General features: G+C 40.2%; 1 protein-coding gene across 1 annotated transcript in view; it reads right to left on the bottom strand.

Annotated features, from left to right (window-relative positions):
* ofcc1 (orofacial cleft 1 candidate 1) overlaps positions 1–20,247 on the bottom strand; it is a 77,767-nt gene extending 57,520 nt beyond the window's left edge. The window contains exons 1-12 of the mRNA XM_025910383.1: positions 20,114–20,247; positions 17,566–17,642; positions 13,265–13,331; positions 12,706–12,885; positions 12,506–12,613; positions 10,214–10,318; positions 9,498–9,581; positions 7,209–7,433; positions 6,783–6,880; positions 5,316–5,402; positions 5,161–5,231; positions 3,800–3,926 (exon numbers count right to left, since the gene is read on the bottom strand). Of these exons, the coding sequence (XP_025766168.1) occupies positions 3,800–3,926; positions 5,161–5,231; positions 5,316–5,402; positions 6,783–6,880; positions 7,209–7,433; positions 9,498–9,581; positions 10,214–10,318; positions 12,506–12,613; positions 12,706–12,885; positions 13,265–13,331; positions 17,566–17,583 (1,170 nt within the window). The 5' untranslated portion in view covers positions 17,584–17,642; positions 20,114–20,247. The remainder of the gene's footprint in view (positions 1–3,799; positions 3,927–5,160; positions 5,232–5,315; positions 5,403–6,782; positions 6,881–7,208; positions 7,434–9,497; positions 9,582–10,213; positions 10,319–12,505; positions 12,614–12,705; positions 12,886–13,264; positions 13,332–17,565; positions 17,643–20,113) is intronic.
* Positions 20,248–20,763: the final 516 nt, after the last annotated feature.

Genomic DNA, 20,763 nt, shown 5'->3' with positions numbered 1-20,763 from the left:
TAATAACCTGTATACAATGTAATTATGCGCTGTTTCTAAATTTCAATGCAATTCATATTTGAGTTTACTTTAAGTGTAGGTTAAGATTACAGCAACTCCACTCATGAGTTCATTTTACATCGGGGCACTTGCAAGGGAGTCTGGAAAGAATGAGACCCTGTGGAGGTGTAGCTGCAGCATGTAATGTTCATGGCATGGACGTGTGCGCGCGTGCATGTGTGTGTGTGATGTCACATCATGCACCATAAGCCACTTTACAGCATTTGCCATTTTGATTTCACACATCAAACAGGAAGCAGCACTGCAGCCACCTGATAGCAATCACAGATCACCACAATCAGCCGGAATGTACGCTTTCTTATGTGCACATGTCATTTTTAAAAATATATTTATTTTGTTTAACCAGTAACTGCATATTTTATAGTAATCGTTTGTAAACCAGCAGGAGGAACTGTCCCATCAACAAGGAATGTTAAAGTCTTATGGGTGATATATATATTAGCCAATATAGCACTTTTAAAAAACTAGAAGAAAAGTTGAGGTTATTGTTTAACTCCATCTACTTCTGCTTATTCACATCATAACATCATTTACTGCAGGCTTCTAGCTGGATTGCAACTAATCCCCCCCCCCCCCCCCCCCACACACACACACACACACACACTATATTTGACACATGCTAGTACTTTGTTGCTAAGATGCAAAGATTTAAACACAGAAACTCTGTGCTTGGCTAGTAGAGAACATTGCAGGGGTGTTATGTTAAGAACAACATTGTAAGTACATGGGCATTGTAACCAAATCTATATGACGTTAGCAAAAATGGCTAACTGAATGTTAATATGTAAATAATACTCACCCTGATTAGTGTATTAATGGTCAAAAGTGACCATGCCAACAATATACCGCTGCAAATGCAGAATATTATGTGATTAATTGTCTTTTGATATTGAACTAATTATGCATTAACATCAAGATATTACTGTTTATCTACCAACCTATAGCAAGTCAAGTCAAGTCAAGTTGGCTTTATTGTCACTTCAACCATATACAGTTAAAACGAAACAACGTTCCTCCAGAACCAAGGTGCTACATGCAACATAAATTTACAACATAAATTAACAGAAAACACTAAACTAGCTAACTAAGAGGCCTAGTTAGCTGGCTAGCAGAGACAAGACAGACTGACCTAACATAAATTACAACATAAATTAACAAAAACTAACTATCTAAGGAAAAACTTGGTAGGTAGTAGTTAGGTAGTGGAGGAACAGTAAACATTCCTTAGTGTAGCAGCAAAAATTAGGAAGTAAAGAAGTTAGTGCAAAAAATCCAGTAATAATATTGTGCAAAAGAGCATACGATGGCACTAAATTTTTGTACTTACTTTGCTAAGTTGTCGAGTAATACAGCTTTATACTTATGTTACCATGAGACTACGGATACATTGCTATGATATTAACTACTTGTAACTGTAGCTGCCATCTGATACTGAAGTTTTAAGCAGCTCTCCTGACCTAATCCTGCTGCCAGATGAAGGTAAATAAATCCACAATACAATTCGCACAGTAATACTCAACATAGCATCCTATCCTATCCTAAATAAGTGTTGACATTATCTAAGGTCCAACTTCTAATTCCTATTTATTTTATGTGCTCAAATTTACACCATGTTAACCAGTCGCCAGGGGCAAATTCGGAGTGTTTGGCAATTAAAGACCTCAGTTCCAATCAATGATATAGCATCACTCAGGGGCTAGTGTCTATACTCACACGCACACGCTTTCACACAGTGCTGTTTGTACCTGAGATTGTTCCCTGCTATTTCACAGTCATGCACCACACACGTTCACCTAGCAAGGGCTGGTGATCCCCATTGCTCTGCCAGGCAATGCAGGGGTGTGTGTGCTGAGCCCTGCAGTAATGCCCCGCAATCTCCCCACTGTGAGCATCTTTGCATACCAAAACAACTAAAACAATTTAGGCAGAAGCGAAATTAGTATAATTGGTGGCAAAGCCGTTTAGCCCACACATCTCACATTTGGGAGGAGGGGATGAAGACCTCCAAACCCCCACACTGGAACGAGATGTATGCATGCAGACAAGAAAGGAAGAGAAGGAGGAGGAGAAAGGAGCATAAAGAAGCACCGGAATAAAAAATAATAACGTCATACCGGTGTCCAATTTGTAAGCATTGTTATTATCAAGCCCACATGCTTGCACAGGCATCACAGGAGTCAGTCGAGACAGCAAGGTGAAGGTAAAAGGTGAAGTGAGCCAATTTTCCATATCAGAGGTGGTTTGTTTGCCCCAAGCTTGAGTTGTGCCTAAAGTGCCATAACATTACAGCACTCCTACAGATGAGATCAAAGGCTCCAGCGAGGGATCCTCCGTGGTTTTGCTGGCAAGCGGCCGTCCTTTCACTGAAATATCTTTTCAGGGCTTTCCACACATTGACTGATCACACAAAATGCACTCTTAATAGAGACAGGAAATGCCACATACAAAAACTTCCTTTCTTTCTAAGTATGGGCTAATATTCAGAGATTAAGCTTTCTCGTTAATTATTTTCATTTTAATTAGTATATCTTAATTAACAATGAACATTTACCCTTAAAATTTTTTGGCTTTGGAATGAAGGAGGGGGGTGAAGAAAGGAGAGAATAAATATGACAATCTTTTTGGGACCTCCGGGCAGGATTACTGATGCAGGCTGCCTTAGTTATTAAACACGTTCTAAATTAAATGCCTCCATGAATTTTGCACAGAAATATATTTTCATAGTTTTGCATGCCAAATGTGACATTTTATATTTCAGATTCATCTCGCTGCAGTGATTTTAGGGAAATGTCATATAAACAAAGATTTTGTCATTTACCAAAGGAAATTACTATGCGTGGCAGGTTTGGCCATTGCTTTCTCTTCTTTCTCTCTTTCCCTCTCCCTCTTTTGCCCCCTATTCTGCCTGTGCTAGTTGTTTCAAGTCAGCAAGCCATAAAAAATCTTTATCTCAGTGAAACACAGCAATTTGGGAGATAATCGAATGGTGACTGGGGGGCACAAACGCCAGTCTGAGGAATTATACCACAATCTCCCCTGCATTTACAACCTTCCTCAAAGCCAGTTGTCACCCTGGAAGGAAAGCCCCCGACTGAAGATTCATTACATCTTTAAGCCAGCACGGTGGCATGGCAGCCTCATCCCCAGATGCAACACAACAGCACACTCCTCCCACAGCTGGTGATGCTACCACTAAAGCTGCAGTCCCCTTCTCTCTCTTTCCCACTCGGTTATCTTTCCTCTCCTCTAACTCTGTTCCCCCCTTTTTCATCTCTAAAGGCTCCCTTTTCCTCCTACTTATTTTGCAAAAACCAAAGACAGCATCCACACAGAAAAAAAGATTCTTTATATGCTACGTAAAAATACATTGTGACTATATATAGAGAGATATTGTGACTACTTATTTAGCATGCTGTATAAGGAAAACTGTTTTAGTCAGTGCTGCATTGCAAATATATGTGCCTTTGTGCAGGCATGTGCACTTACAGGAGCGAAATTTGAAAATCTAGAAAATAAAGGATTTTTTTTTGGATACTCTAACAGGTTACAGGATTTCACAAAATTACATCATTCATGTTTGTTGTAACAAACAACACTGTTTTTTGTGGTTATTTGTAAACACTTCAGGATCAATATCTTCTCCTGCGAGACCACCCTTTTACAGATTAAGGGTATGTCACTTCCTGTTTACATGCTTTCTGTCCTCGGTGAATGTGTGGCTCGCTCTAACAGATCTTACCTGCCACAGGGGCCGTGATGCTGCAGAGGAGGATTCTGGGAGCTCTGTCATCTGGCTGTATTTGGCCATTGCTTCTTCTTGGCCTTCCCCCAGCGCTCTGAGTGACGGGCTTTCGATGTCGCTGCTGCTACGTGCACAAACACACACTTGTATGCGATGCGCACAAACACAAGAGGCTAACCCTGTTAACAGCCACCTGCATTTTGGACCCTCTGTTGTTCCACTCTGTAGCCAACAGCGGCTCAATCTAATAACACCACAACAAAACACTTTCCACTGTCTCTCGCTCTCTCTGTCTTTCTCTCCCCCTCCTCTTTTTCTTCTCTCTGCCTTTCAATCTTATCAGTGGTAATGTAATAAGCGGTTGCTTCGCTCTGTCTCCTCGCCACCTCTCTTAATTCCTCAAAATAAAGCAATATCACAAGGGCCCTGGCCTGCCTGTGACTGGGGATAAGATGCTTGTAAAAGGGAGGATAATTCAGCAAATAAATGCTGCGCATCAAAGGCGAGCACTCTTTCTTTTCTTTCTCTCCTTCACTCCCTCCTCTCTGTTTGCCTATCAAAAGTATTACATGTGCTTTCATCAGTTCACAACAAGGCACAATGTGCTTCCTAATGCAATTACTCAACCTCCATTAAATTAGAAACAGTGGAAACAAATGAATTACACATTTGTTACAAAAACCACAAGTCAGCTCCGTGTCTCTGCTCTTTAATTTTTTTTTCTTTCACAAGCGTAGAGAGAGAGAGAGAGAGAGAAAGTGAAATAATTTCTCATTCAATTTCAGGCAGATGTAGCCCTAGGTGATGCATAGAAAGTCTCCCATGTCTAATAGCCACCCACCATTGATATCAGAGGGAATTTACAGGGTTCAAGGCTGTCGAGAGGAGGTCATCTCGCTAAACTCCAAACCACATTCATCTGACAGGGCTGGTGTCCGACTGCCACCCACCCATAATACAACCCGGTGCGAGACGAGATGCTGATGTGTACAGTGGTGTCTTGATTTTATCGTGTCAGCCGGCGTGGTAGTCCGTAATTACTTAAAACTTAAACATGCTAAGCTGATTGCCTTTGGGGCTCTCGCTTCAAGATGTGATGTGTGATCTCTGAATAAAGCGGATGGACCAAGAATTGATGCACCTCCGAGCCCAGTGACATGGACAGATTTCTGTGCCCCGGAGCCATAGTACCCACAACGCAATGTCTGCCGACAAGAGAAGCCATGCGAGGGACACATGAATTACATTCCTTCCCGAATGTCAGTGGGAATACAAATGCTTTTAACACAATTAATGATTACAGTCATGTGACATAAATTTTACATATGGAAAGAAATATGAAATGGGCTGGACTTTACCACTGAAGCAGTGTGTTCATCATGGGTTGTGGTCTCACTGCCTCATCGCTGTCTCTTTGTGAACCGGGCTCCTTTAATTTAAAGTGGATATGTTGTGTTCTCATATGTAGCAAAACAGCAACACTGCACTGCACTATACAATGATGATCATTTACCTTAAAATCACCAGTGAAGAAAGCCATTAGTCTTTTCTTTCTCTTTGCCCACTCGCTTCTCTTCGGGGGTCCATTCTGAGCCACTTGCTGAAAACATGTTCAAAATCACATGCACGCGTTCTTTTGGATGCAGCTTTGTGAAACAGTGCAGTGCACCATAATGGCAGAATTAAGCACAAGGAGCAACTGTAATGCAATCTGCAGGCAATCGATACCGAGCCAGACCCTAAAGACATGTAGCGTTTGATGAGTATTTCTGCCGGTTTTACATTCAGTCAGCACATTCACACTCCCCATTCAGACACATTGACACTGCTAAGTGACAACGTCTCGCACTGCAGCGGCTTTGTGCGGCAGAATAGAGAAAGAAGAAAAACGCTATTATTTTTAAAATAGATGTGAAATCTCTGGTGGATAATGTGCTTTCAATGGGAGGTGGGAGTGGAAACAGTAGGAGAGCGCATACATATTATTGTCGAATAAGATAACACCGATCCCACTACTGATACAGTACACAGTAGATGCCGCTGATTATCCAGTGAGGGAAGATGAGTCAACTGTTGCTGTGACTTCGGAGTGACAGTAAGTCATTGTTGAGCATTTTGTTTCCCAGTTACATTTACTTTCTATTCATGTAACTTGATACTCTCTCTCCTCTCTTTTCAAATGGGATTAGAACTAAAAATACAGTGGATGGAAGTCCTGCATTCTGTTTACATATGCATTAATGTGTTTCTTTGGAACCTAGATTTGCCTACACAATGATAACCTGCTGTTATTGTATCCACTCCCATTTCTCTTCTGTCTGATCGAATGCAAACACTTGTTTTGAAAGCTTCAGATCTTAAAGCTAGTTCAGAAAATCCTCAGTTGGAAAATGAAAAGTAGTCATGATCTTTTATTTTTTTTCCTGAAAAGACCGTGAGACTTGTAAAGCACCGAGGAAATTCAGCTTCTGTTAGAAACAAATATGCATAATAATGCACAACAAAGTGGAAAGAGAGAATAAGAGAGTCTGCATAAATCAAATAAATTAATGGTTTGAGCTTATCATATGTAGAATAGAATATCGATTTAAAATCCATGTTCTAATTTTGAGTCAAGGATGAATGAGTAATCTAACCTCTGAAGTACCTTGAATGCCCGCTGTTCAAAAGAAACATGAGTGCATTCAGCTGAGACCATCTTCCAAGAAAATGAAATGGATTGAGAAGGGAGGGGGGAAAAAGGTTTGGGACAACACAGAAAAGAAGAAAAATGGAAAATGAGAAGAAGAAAATTAAGCCAAGGAAGTTACTCACTTTGCAAACAGGCATGTGAAGAGACAAAAAACAGATAGACGTACATGCACACATGCACAGACTCTATGTCCATTAGCCAAGCCACTGATACACAGCATAATGGACATGGCTGATGTGCTGGTGAATATGGGATGATGACACAGATATTCCTCTTTGTAGCGCTGACCTGCTGCAGTGAAAGGCTGCCAAGCATGATCATGTCAGGCCGCACGCGCTCCTTCAGCTGCTGGGTGTAGTGGGGGATCACCTCCTCAGCTGTCCTCACTGCAAGAAATATTACAGAGGCAGCAAAAGCATTCTAATATTTAACAAAACTACAAGATTACCAAAGATTGCATGATTCTTTGAATATTATGTCATGTCTCCTATTGCATCATTGATCCAATCGTGCAACCCTGAATTGAATTAATTAATTTTGCAATGCTGAAATAATATCATGTTACTTTTAACTTTGATTTTATAAGACATTTTCTACTATCCAATATATATTTGTTTTAATCAGATAATCCATTTAATTTAGTGCTATAAAATAGTACTATGTATATATGTATAGGATCAATCAACATTAAAACGAATAAAAGGATAGCATTACTTTTTACAGTGCTCTCTCTGCCCATTACCATCCTCCCTGCTTCGAGTCCAGCCTCTCCTCCCAGCTCAGTACTACCCTCAGCCTGGGTTTTGGCAATGGTATGGGCCTGGGAGGGCCTGGAGCCCGAGGCATCACCACCACTGTGGAGCAGCAGTCGCCGCTGAAGCACCAGATCACCCGCCTTCACCTCCAACACCTCCTCATCCCTGGAGGCTAGCAGCGTACCTGGAGAGATTCGCATCAGTGGGCATGTGCAGACACACGCACAGCCAGACATACACAAACACGCACATGCACATGGATTTCCACTCATAAACACTGGAACATGCATTCACATACTGATGGATGAGCATATTTAGCACATCCAGAAACAGACACAAACTGATAGATATGTGTATGTTTGCAAACAGTATGATGCACTGAAGTAGAAGTTTGTACAACACAATGGTAAACAGTCCAAAAGCATCATATTCAATTCACACATCCACATGTTTGGCTTAAAACTATACTGAGGCAGGACGTTTGTTTAGAGAAGGACCAAAAAAGAAATGCTGAATATTATAATGTTAGTTTTTTATTATAAGAGGTGTACAAAAATATATTTTTTTTAGTTAGTTTTTAAAATGAATATAGCACATTTCATCAAATTGCTCTATTTCAGTAAAATACATTCTACAGGCTAGGCTAATCTAACATGCCCAGACTGAAATGGGACCAAGCCTCTAAACTGAAAAAAACATGTGCAAAGTAGTTTTAAGTTAGTAACCTAAAAATCATTACTGAATGGAGAGAGGCATTGTTTGCAGTAGCTTATCATGCTCGCTGTTTCTGTTTCAGTTTTGCTGTACTGCCTCATTGGTAGAAATATGATGTATTCTTCAACAATCTCTACATTCAACGTGTGCAGTCCAACGTGTGCAAGAGCCAAATCTGTTATAACTGCTTAATGCTTTTCACATAGAAGCTGATAGCGACGCCTAACGCCTTACAGAAAACCAGAATACCAGTTTTGTGGTCTTTCATCTCCAAGCCAAAGCAAAGGAATTCATCAAGATAAAAAACGAAGAAGAGCTGAAGATCCAAGGCAGACAGACAAGACTTTTTTTTTTCTTAAAAAAGGAAAGAAAAAAACGCTCCAACACTGGCCACTGTCCATTTCATTAATGTTTTGTTTTATTCAGGTTCTTTCTTGTGAAATGTGTATGGTGCTTTGTGACAGGCTGTAAAAGCGAAAACAAAAGCCTGAGAAGCAGTCACAAAATGTCAGGATCAGGACTGACATACTCTGAGCCCTCTGCAAAGAAGACTTGAAGCCTACACCGGTGGGAGGCATCCATACAACTGCATAAGGTCATTGTCTTGAAGTCTATTGTAGCTCAGTAAAGTGCTAACTGGCAGTAGTTTTGGACAGTACAGAAGTACAAGCTCTCTCTCTCTCTGTTTTCCTGTCTCTCTTTCCTTCCCTTTCTCTCAGCCTATTGCATGAAGCAACTCTTAATCCAAGATCCTCTTTACTTTCTCTGTGGGATTTCATGAACATTCCAAAACAATGGATGGGGTTGCTAATCTCGGTGGTACAGCTAAATCCAAAACAATAGGAAATAATACAAGCCTGCTAAATTCTACCATGTTGAAGCGGGCCTAAACCCATCACTTGTGCGCTGGAATTACAAGAGAGATGTGCGTCATGTCAACAGGATCTGGTATGACTGTCTTCACCCAGAACAATGCTAAGCTTAAACCATCTCAGTATTGCCTGGATGGCTACATATTTAAATGAAACTGAGCTAATGAGAAAAGGCACGACTACTGTGAGACAATAGCGTTGCTTGGAAAGCAGCGTCTGCTGGTGAGTGTCCCTTTCTAGTTTACTCTTTGTTCTATGGTAGTGCTGCTTTTAGTGTTAGTGGGAAATACAGCATCATATTTTTGGGTGGATGGTTTCTGTTATTTACATTTAACATTTTAAAAAAGTAGTACACAGAAGAAAATATGACATTCTTGTTCACAAAATTGTGGTTTTAATGATATTTTAATACAGATGGAAATTAACAGAAAGATGTATCTCTAAAGTTTGAAGACAAATTTAGTGCTTCTGCATCTACACTAACCAGCATGTCTGTGAATACTTATACCAATGGTTTAAACCAGCAATACAAGCAAATACATGCAAACTAGTTTAAGTGATACACATGTGCAAAACTGGATGAAATTTGGCTAAATATCACAATAAATCAAGGACCCACAAATCACTATGGCACTCTAGTATAGCTAATAGGGGATACATACCAGGTAAGTCAATGAAGGTGTCTTCGTCGTCCAGCAACGCAGTTATTCTTTCATACAGTTTCTTTTCATCAGCAGTGAAAGTTTCTGTAAATCCAAACAAGTATATTTGAATGGTGCCAAAAAAAGAAATGTATTTCTTTTTGTGTGCTTTAATAATTACTTTCTACTTATCAGCCAACTCAATCTAAACTGCATCTTAACATGCAAATTAGTCGTGGGGAAGGGTGAAAATCAAGTGTATGTAGAGGGGTAATGGAATGGGAGCATTAACATGCCTGTTAGCTGGCCTGTCATCATGTGATGAGATTTGATTTGGTGGATCCTTTGATATTACACGGCAGTGATATCCAAAAGATACAGGTGAAATGCCTTCTCCATTAATAGCCAGGTTTCATTATAACATGCATATTACTTGGCTCCCAAGAGCTCGCCTTTAATAGGGGGCTTTAGGAGGGGGCTGCAAACTCCTGATATGGCTCTGCATGTGTCATTTGACGGGGGGGGGGAGAGAGAAAACGGCACGGTGAAATGAAAACTGACCAATGATACATGACCTTCATCAATGACAACGACTTGGGTAGCCAATCTAGTGATGCCATCACTTGGTGTATTTACATAGACCGCCGTGGCATCACGAATGGCAGCCTGGTACTAGTGATCTCTCTCACCCCTCTTTAATGAACCGAGGAGAACCATTATGACAGAGAATGGCATACTTAATTCCAGCTCATCTTCAGCGCTGACCCCAGTCGTCCTGCAATGCCCCGAGTCCGTCTGCCTTGTCGATGACGGGTCAAAGTAATTTTGCGCACGTTCATTTCCTGTGGAAAGTGCATGACGAGGAAAGCGAATGAGAGAAAGAGGGATTGGGAGTTGGCGGGATGGTAAGGGAGGGGAAGAAGGGAGTTGTACAGGTTCAGGTTAGTGGTTATTAGAAGCACATGAAGCAAAATGTTAATTTTGAAACCCACACTGTCGAAGGGCAGTGGTAGTGGCTGCTACTAGATAAGGCAGAGCCAAGATGAGACAGGAGTTCAGAGGCGCAGAGAAAGAACTGGGAAAAAGACTCCTGGGTTTCTCAGTGCACCTCTCCACGGCCTGCGGTGCTCTGGGGCCTAATTAGCATGCTGCAAAAGGTCATGGCAAGCAATCTCTTAAATATGACTGCCATATGTTTTCCATGTTCAAAAGGAACTAATGAGAAAGTCTACAAGCCCAAAAGTACCTGGAATTTCAAAGACAATACCAGCTAAATACTCCGAGGTCAGCGGCCTGGAGAAGGAGGCAAGTTTGGGGGAGTAGATCCAAAGGAAAATAACTTGAGCCCATGTCTCATTGACTTCTTATTAGCAATCACTGACCTATGGGTATCAAGTCTGCTCCACAGAGTTTATGGGAATCAGTTGGCTCAGGGGCACTTTCTATTAAAGGTACACCCCACCTACAGCTTTTTTTTAACCCCCGGAATCATTATCATTGCAAGCCTTGAATATTTTGCTCCAATCTAAATTGCTTGACTTGTATTTCTCAGATTGTGGGGGGAAAAAAATGGGTTAAGTCATGTTATATATTCCACACAAGGCGCGTTTATAGAAGTCTGAGGGCTTCAGTGATTGGTTGCATAAAAATGCGAGTTTGTTTGCATAGAAGGACCACTGGCCACTCGGCCACTACCCCCCAAAAAACTCCACAGAAATTCTTTTGTGTTCTTGTGAAATATCTGCACGAGGTTTTCATGCTCTTTCATACTCCAAGTTAAACACTCAGACTGAAATACTTATTAAGAGTCATGCTGCTACATGACTCTTCAATGGTGTCATAAATTGACTGTGAAATTCACATGTTAAATCCCGGTACATTGTTAGCAGAGAGTTTGAACAATTTCTCCGCAAATAGCTCTGAGGTTATGAAACCCTTTTTTCAAATACAAATTTGCATAATGGTAGTAGCTTCGTGAATCGCCTTTTGAATCATAGCTGTGATTTACCTAAATAGTCTGGCTGCCCTCCAATTCATCTCTCTAATGAAAATTTCAATTATCTGTTCTTACATGCACAATATCTGTAACTAGCACTTCTTGGCAGCCAGAGATACTGTTAGCAGAGACCGAGAGATAATGAAAGAGTCTGGAAAAGGCCAAAGTGTCACAAACATGGAACATTCTCCGTTTGGATCTTCCAGCAAAGGCACACAAGTCAGAAGTGCTTATTGCGTGCTACTGATTCATAGTTTGTGGATTCAGAGCCTATAAATTCTTCAGTGCATGTTCAATTTTATTTATTTGCAGTGTTTCAGCAACCATAAATTGCCTTCCTAATGGAGTCCATGTAAAAATGAAGGGAGTCCATCAAAGCAGCTTCCCTTGTCCAATTGCAGCGCTACTCTGAGTTACTGGCAGTCAGATGTAACGCGCCTCTCTGAACGGATGGGGCTCGCTCTCTGATTCCGGATTTGGTCGCCTACCTTGCAAATCCTTATAATGGATATTGACAGTGTTTAATTCACACTAAATGCGAGCCGATGGTGGGAGACAAGAAAAAGGATGATTGCTTTTCCAGAGCAACTTGAGAATGAACTTTATTTTCCACCCAGGATTTGCTCTGCCTCTTGTGCATAAAACATAATGACAAAATAGATAATAATTACTAGCCATACACAGCAAAAGCAAAATAAACCATATTAAATCAAGAATCTAACATGTGACTCATCCCAGAGAAAACTGGCACACTCACAACCTCGAACACATCCTAATTTACCATCCCATTCCTCAAGAGTTCTCTCTGACATACTGAATTATAAGGGGGCATATTCGTATGCCTGATTGGCCTTAAGCCGTGTTTCGGGGGCGTTGTGAGTACACCACACAGACAGCGGATCGGCTCGGTAGCGTAGTAGCGTATGTAAATGCACTCTCCTATGACTCCAGCCCACCACAAGGCATGTAGCCGAGAGTGGGAGTCAAGGCTGATTGTGTCGAGGGTACTTCTAGATAGAGATAGAACACCCACTACTGTAGCGTTCTCCAGCGAAGGAAGAAGTTATACGAGGGTTGCTTGTTAGGACACGCTTGCTTTGGAATGCAGGGACCAAGGGCCCCCCAAATGGAAAGCTAGAGACTGAGAGAAGGAAAGAGGCAGTGAGAGAAAGGTTAGATCAGGAACACATCTACTGTCAACAAATTTGAGGCTAATGAAGAATGAAGCTTCACCTCTTTCTTTGGCAGGGGCTCGCGGCTCCATTTTTTTTTGGTGAGCTGCAAGGGTGCTATCTGGCCTGTCACCTCGAATTTCTCTCCCGAGCCAAACCGGAGGAATGGAACGCTCGGTGCTTCTTTCTCCATCAAAGGCTGGGTTTTCAATGCCCACCACATTAGCTCTCGCTTCTCTCCCTGACAGAATAAATAGAAACATAAATGAAAATACAATGACACGCAGGGCCGAGACAACACTTACATCAAAGTGAGTCATTAAAAGAAAAAAGAAAAAAACAAGGCATATTTATAAACAACAGAATTCTATTGGTGCTTTGACTGCCCCAAAATGTTCAAGCGCATCCTCCTCGAATGATGCTAAAACACAATTAGGTTAAAATTAAATCAGAATCTTGCAGGAGGAGGAGAAAAAAAGAGGAGAAGAAGAAATGATTAAAATAATTACAAATTGCGCCCTGACAAGCAAGAGCAAAATTTAGCCCAAAGCCATTTGTCTGTAATTAGTTAATTAATCCTTACACAAATTATGAGCAATAACTCATCAAGCAGGACTCACCCATCAGAAATTCAGCCGACTTGGATTTCTTCTGCTTAGGTTGCTGCAGAGCCTTCTGCTGTAACTTCTGGAGGGAAATTGTTAAATGAATAAATTAGCTGCAGAATGAAGATCATCATTTATGATCCGCAACTAACGCAGTATTTTAAATATGGGACGACACTGAAATGTCATTTAATTTACATCGCCGCTAAAGGGGTCAAGCACTAATTGAACAACAGGAGTGGAAAAGAATTTAATCATAAATAGATAAGAAAAGTTGACATGAATGTGTAATGAAGGTCACATTAAAATACTTCCTCCTTGTTTCTAAAAAGAATGGGCAACAACACTCGCGCCTGGAAAATTATGCATTTTCTTTTCTTTTTTTCTGCACAAGCTGCATGAGAGTACACCGTCTCGGTGTGCAAATGAGTATGGAAATCCAGGCACACTTCTCATTACTTCCATTCACATGAACTCAACCTAAAAACCCTCAAAGGAGGGAGAGAAGTGGTGTTTAAATAACATCATGTCAGGTCTCCTGCATTTGGTAAAGACAGATTTTTGAAGAAGGACTTATTCTTGAAGATGCCACAAATTTAATATAAATGGCGGCAGGGGGAATACAAAGACAGGCTAAGTCAACACTATTCCGACTTGGAGTTGTAGGTGGTCTTCACTGGCATGGAGTGGAAAGAAAAAAGAAGAAGGGCTATAAGAGAGAAAGTATGGGTTTCTTTGAAATCAAGAGTATGTGGAACAAACCCCGCACTCCCACATTTCTCTCATTTCTGCGGACAAGCAGAACAATAAGAAAGCCGAGGTAAAAAGCATAAGTAGTTGTTTTTGTTATTGATATGTTTACATAAGAATGCGCCATATAAAAGAGCTTTGTTGCTCAGAGCGTATGGAGCTTTTTAAGCATCATTTTATGCAGATTTCAGTGATGAACTGTGCTCATGCCCATGAACAGCATGTATTTGTATACAATATTTAATTTCAAAGGAAAAATCAAGGGGCAGAATGGGTGGGGAGGGCTTATTTCGACTCTAAATGACAGAGCAATTAAAATAGCAGAGGACTACTTCCAGACCAATCTGGTAAGAGGAGTTTTTGTAAATCTGTTTTTACATTCAACAAGCCCTACAGCAAGACATTCATTTATACCACTGAGATTAATGCTTATCTAATTGTAACTTATTTAAAAACCATTTTCTTTTCGACTGGGTACCAATCATTTTCTCTGAGTTGCACATACAAAAATGAGAGACAAATTTGGCATTGGTGAAGATGTCTCCATCTCGTTTCTTTCTCTCTCTCTGTTTTTTTTTTTTTTTTTTTTTTTTTTTTACATCTCAGTAAACAATTTACAGAACTTTCTGCACTAATGTTCAGGTGCATACTCAAATTATCGACATTCCCTGCAACAATTAGAAGAAAATTAATCAGGCAGTTCTTTTTTTGGCTAATAAAAACGCACACACTCCTCATTTGTACACCAGACAACTTAAATAATATTATCCTGTAAACTAAAGCAGTGATTTGAATAAGCTAAATGGTATTTGCATCCTTTATATGGTATTAAAATGCTGATTGTTATTGGAACCTCAGAGCCAATTCGGAAATCCTTAATGACTAAATATAAAATAATGTCCATCCACTCTACATTTTTCCCCCTTGACACTAAAAGCTTGTTGTTCAGCCTTTTAACAACACATACTGTGATTAGAAACATTTCAAATTTGTTTGCTACTGTAATTGATTTTCAGACTAGAAAAATACTCTTTAATGGTCTGCATATATAAGGCCTTTCAACACAGGTGTTTGCTATTATTGTTCAATGTTTCTCCCAAGGACACTGTGGCATGTGGCTGGGGATTGAACCACAAACCATCTGAGGAGTGGACGTTTAAGATGAGGCCACCCTTTATGCTAGTATGTTTGAGGTAATTAACAGCCTAATTAGAAATATCTGCAATATCGCTTACTTCATAATTTAAAGCAGACTTTATATTTTAAGCACATAACATGAAGGGTTTTTGGCACTGCTCTTTATTCTTTCTTTGTCTTTACACTGGTTATCCTCGAAGCATACTTTGTATTACTCTGATTTATAGAAGTTCCCATGTTTCTAACTGTGCAGCTTCATGCCCTGCAAATATAAGTGTTAATTTGAATATAAGGAAACCAAGTAAAGAGCCTAGACTCTATATGGTAGCCCCAGACTCAGTGCTCTGGGTGCACATCCTGCCATGTAAAACTCTGTCGTGAAAGCTAAGAAAGGACTGTCATTTTCTTAAAAGTGCCAATTAATTGGTCAGGCGCAGGACTTACTATGCAGTACACTGGGAAATGTGAAAACCAGCCCAAGCCAAAGTTTCTGCTAAGTTTTCTGTGACTTTGCACAAACATGTGTTAAACTTTTGGAGCCGCACCAAAATTACACGCCAAGAAATTTGGATGTATTATAACATTCACAACAGCCATACTGTAAATAGTAGCACAGCGCAACAGCCCCATTCTCTCCCCATCTGAAGGCATCTACATATGCCCCTTTAAATCCACCCACTCCACCTCATTTCACTGTGAAGCACACCAAATGCTTACTTTGCAGCCAACATGGGAAAAAAATCATTTACAACGGGTGACAAAAAAAGAGAATCATGACTCTTTTCCCTTTCTTTCTTTTTAAATGTGATTGTTGTCAAAAGGAATTGAGCACAACAATGCCTTGTTCAGTTCTTGTTGCATTCAAAGGCATAGCTAGAAGGGCTTGGGGAAGACCGCTTGCTGCTAGGGGCTGGTGGGCACAGACCAGCTAGAAAGTGAATTTTGCATACTGTACGGATCATCGCCCAGTTCAGCCCAGTCACATTGAATCTGCCATCAACCAATTGTGCTTCATGAAACCGTCAACCCTCATTTACGTCTGCCTGTTTTCTTCCCCACACAGCTGTAAACAAGGCCCCAGCTTTGAGCTGTCTTCCTCTGTCCCTGTGCGCGCTGCTTGCCAGGGGAGAGTAGACAGCAAAACCTTGTCTTCACTGAGCTACTTAAAGCTACCATTTCCAGACAAGCACCCTGCGCACTAGGCAAAGGATTCAGGGACACGAGTGATTCTGGAAGTGACAAGAGTTTTAAGAGCTTTACGCAGAGATCCCATAATGTGTTTTGTGTCTTCACTGAGCTCCGACTTGTACCTAAAAATACTTTCTTATTTGTCTTGATCAACACAGTTTGAATCCAAGGGCATGATACACACAGCGAGTAAAGTCATTAATATACATATATGTCTGACTACACATCATAACTCCATGCAATAAAATGATGTGACACGCAAAAGTTGAGCCTTACTAAATCAATGACCACTTTTGTTTTCATGTTGACAAAGTCTCTTTTTATCTATCCACATAATAAAAATGGTTATATTGATAAAATGTCATAAGAATAATTAAAACATCTACAAAGCATCTTTATTTAAATGAGTATAGATAAGGTTAGCATTTTGTTTCAAAAGCATACAAAGCCAATTCTACCCTTAAAATGTGAAACCGTCTCAATTTATAGAGCAGCCTTATATGTGCATGGTAATTGTGACCCACCAAACAGTTTCTTCTAAACAACAACCGCGTCAGTTGGTGTAGACAGAAAACATAATTAGTATTCAAGCTTAATTAATCTACGCTGGCCCCCTTTAAGTGAATTAGTCAATTATTTATGCATGTGTGCTCCTTTGATGCTAACAGATTATGTATGTTGCTGGAAAAAACCTTGAAAAATGACTTTGAAAACTTTCTACCATAAAATGTCACTACAAGCTTTTGTACCGACTTAGAAATGTCATTGAAGGGCATAAATTCTGAATGGATGTGAAAACATAAACTGCAGAGAATCTGTAAATTCTTAATGTTGCCAAAATTTTAGATAAGTCGTCTAAACGCTGCAATTCCAAAATCCAGGGCAAAATACAAAACAAATACCAAAATAATGCCAGTAAATACGAGCCAAATATGCTCTTTTTGTCCTAATCCATGGAATGGAAATCTAACACAGGTCGGATCAAGGTCTTTCCTAGGATCATGGGAACTCCTTGGGATTTTCAAGAGCCTTTTTGTTTTTACCCTTGAGAACCAGGCACTGGCCTCTGCATCTCTCAGTCCCCCCCCATTGAAACCCAGAGGCGGCACAGAGGAATGCTAAATGTCAATGGTCAGGCTGCGCCAGCACCTTGAGAGAGAGGGAGAGCTGGAGGTACAAGGATTTGACCTCGCTGTGTTCAGTCACACTGTTATGAGGGCCAGAAGTGAAACTGTACTCACACTGCCAAAGGTGTCCATCTCCACAAACTGCAAAAGATCATCACTGGCTGACCCTGATCTCTGAACTTAGACCAGGCCTAAAAAAACAGAATGTGTGAAAAATGGTAGGAAAAAAATGACGTTAAACCGAGGCTCCTGAAAAACTAAAAATAAATAAAAAGCACAAAGAGACGCTACTATTGACTTAATTTCAAACTTTAAATTTGCCTCTTAATTTAAAGCATCCTTATATTATTAGAGCTAGACATCACAAAAGGTTTATTTGAATGTGCGTAGGAAAGCCTTCACTGCAGCACACACAGCATTACACACTCTCCTCCTGCTTGTGTGCTTAAAACCGTTATCTCTGCAATGCATCTCAGAGAATATTGGACACTAAACACCATTTATTATCACAGATAACAAATTATTTGCCTTGATTATTCAAAGTGTTTATTCATTTACATCTGATACAATATCATTTGGTATTTTTATCGTCTTTTCCTATGGTAATTCACATGGCTTGCACAAGTTTCTGCTGAAATAGCAAAACAAACCCCAGGCAAAATGTGAAAGATTATCCCATACCATGCGAGCTAGGATGAAATGCTATACTTTTTCACACTGAACACTGCTCCACTGGGTGTGATTGAAAAACATGTAAAGCTATTGAATCTGTGGTTTGTATATGTGAGGGAAAATGAGTGTTGTAACAAGTGGGCCAGTGTTTTTGTAATTGTTTCAAATTACACTCGACGTAATAACTCAGTGAAAGCGGAGCCAGTGTGCGGTCCGTGCACATTAACCAGGCAAAGACCACAGGATATCCATGCACCTTATCACGGCCCACAAAAAAAAAAGAGAGAAAAAAAGAAAAGGAAAAAGCGATCGCGTAAACAACTGTGGAGAGTAAAACTTTTCAGCTACATTTCCAGCTGCATCTATTTGTGTCTAATGGCGCTTATCACCAGAAGAAGGATAATACTTTTAGATAAAGAGGTGCTTTGTAGCATTTCCTGTACATGTGTATTTTATTGAATTAAAGACACCCTCACATTCCTGTTTTTAATTTGGTGAACTGTTTTTCTGGCATTGTGTGTTTGCATGTGTGTGTGTGTGTGCAAACGTTTTACACAGGCTGTAAAATTGTGATGCTGTGAGAAAAATAAGTCCATTAGTAGTTAAAACTGAACACCCCCTGCCAAATACTGAGATTGCCAGTACTCTTGTTAACCATATAAAGGACTGGCTCACTTTTCTGCTTGAGGTTCATGCTTTCCGTCAAGAGCCATATGTGAATATTTTACAGCACTGCACAACAAACCCCAAAAGTCCAGAAAGTTTAATGCACTTTCTGGACTTTTTTTTTTTTTTTGCTAGTATCAATCCCCCCCAAAAAAGACAAGAAGTTTGGAGTTTTCTGCTGTGTTAATTTAACTCATGTGTTTACTGAACAATACACCCATGCAAACACACTCTGCCAACACGAGCCAGGGTGCAGCTAAATGATCTACATACGGTTTCCTGCAATTGCATTTGTTTTTGACCTGCACACCACAAAACTGTTTCCCTTGTTCAATCACAGCAATATGGTGGGAACAAGCAGCTCGGTTCAGAGTTTAAAAAGACAACGCTGCCGTCGATTGATTGCTGTTTTAAATTTTGGAACTGAAAATATTTCAGCTTTTAAAGAACTTTTTCACGACTTTTTCTGGACCTTTCCACACGAAGCGGCATTTTATAGGTTTTCTCTCAAAACTTTAGAGTTAAACTTTATCCACATAAATTCAAACACTGAATATATTAAATAAGGAGCTTGTGCTTACCCTAGAAGTCTAAAATAGTGACAGCACTAATATGAACAATGGATCTACTGATTAAAAATACAGCAAGTGTGTGCATTGTTCCTCTGGAATGTCACTATATTTGACCTGCAACCTTTTTCCATCTACTTCTTTCGCCCTGAGAAAGACCATCTCCTCTGTCATCTAGTCAGCTAAGCTCAATCAGCCCCTAATCCAGAATGACAGTGGGATCAGTGTTTGCAGTAGACAAGGCACTTCCCCTTTTTTTGAGGCATGGTGTGACCTGAAATCTTCCCTGACATTTTTTTTTTCCTTTTCCACAAACACGGATCGGGGCTGTAATTCAATAGTCACAAAGAGACAGGGCATCGCGCACCAAAGAATATTTTATTTGCTTGCAGACAGAAGCCTTTTCTTGTTCTTTGACAAACGTCAGTCTCCCCCAAAACACACAGTTCACATGGCTGACAATAACAGTCAAAAAAGGGGCCAGGCTTTTTAACGTTTTGCATGCAAATTTACTTTAAATGTTCTCTTTGCACTTTATAAATTCATAGTAATATAAAAAAAACAATCCCTTTTTCTGAGTTCTGTCAAACTGCTCTTCTTCAGGTAAATTAAAAGCAGGTAAGAAGGCTTTCCCCCAAAGTACGTAATTTGATCTGACTGGATTATTAAGCCAAACTTTTGCAAATAACTAGCACACCATAACAGTAACTGAATACATACATATTGTTATTACTTAGGATTAAGAGGTATGTTACCTTGTGAAGTCAGAATCCTCCCTCTTTATGGTTAGCTACACCTCAGTCGCCAAGGCAATAGTGACGCAGGTCCTAACAACAAGCCCTTACACTTGGTGTCAGATGACCTCCTCATGTTCACTTTCACTGGGTGAAAGTACACGCATCCTGTTTTAAACTATTTATATTTGAAAGATGGCACACAATTCATTATTCGAGAGCGGCAAGATGATTGTCATGAATGCAACATGAATGACAGAAGCAGGAACTGTGAGTTATCCAATTTCACATTTTGGGGAAGGACGTTTCTGACAGTTTGTGGCAACCCATGACCAACACCATTAAGCTGTCAAGATAAAGTCTGGTCTGTGCAATAGTTTCATCTAACAGATGGCATCACTGCTCAACAAGGCTGAATTATTAATTCGGAGTGCGGTATGGTGCTTCTCCAAAGAAATGTTTACATATAGTTTCACCTGAACATAAATACGAAACTTCCCCCTTTGTCATCGCTCAGTGTCGATTCCAGTGAACCTCCCAAACTGACGTTAAAGTGCTCGTGCTGCTGTGTAAACATCCATTATGTTGTATGTGACAATTCACACGAGTTGCCGCATGCATTATTTAAAGGAAAGTGCAGACAAATGTATTTCTCAGCCAAAGAAAACCAA

Source organism: Oreochromis niloticus, linkage group LG9 (assembly GCF_001858045.2).
Source record: "Oreochromis niloticus isolate F11D_XX linkage group LG9, O_niloticus_UMD_NMBU, whole genome shotgun sequence".
NCBI lineage: Eukaryota > Metazoa > Chordata > Actinopteri > Cichliformes > Cichlidae > Oreochromis > Oreochromis niloticus.
Note: the sequence above shows the minus strand (reverse complement) of the source record. Positions and strands in the feature narration are given on the sequence as shown.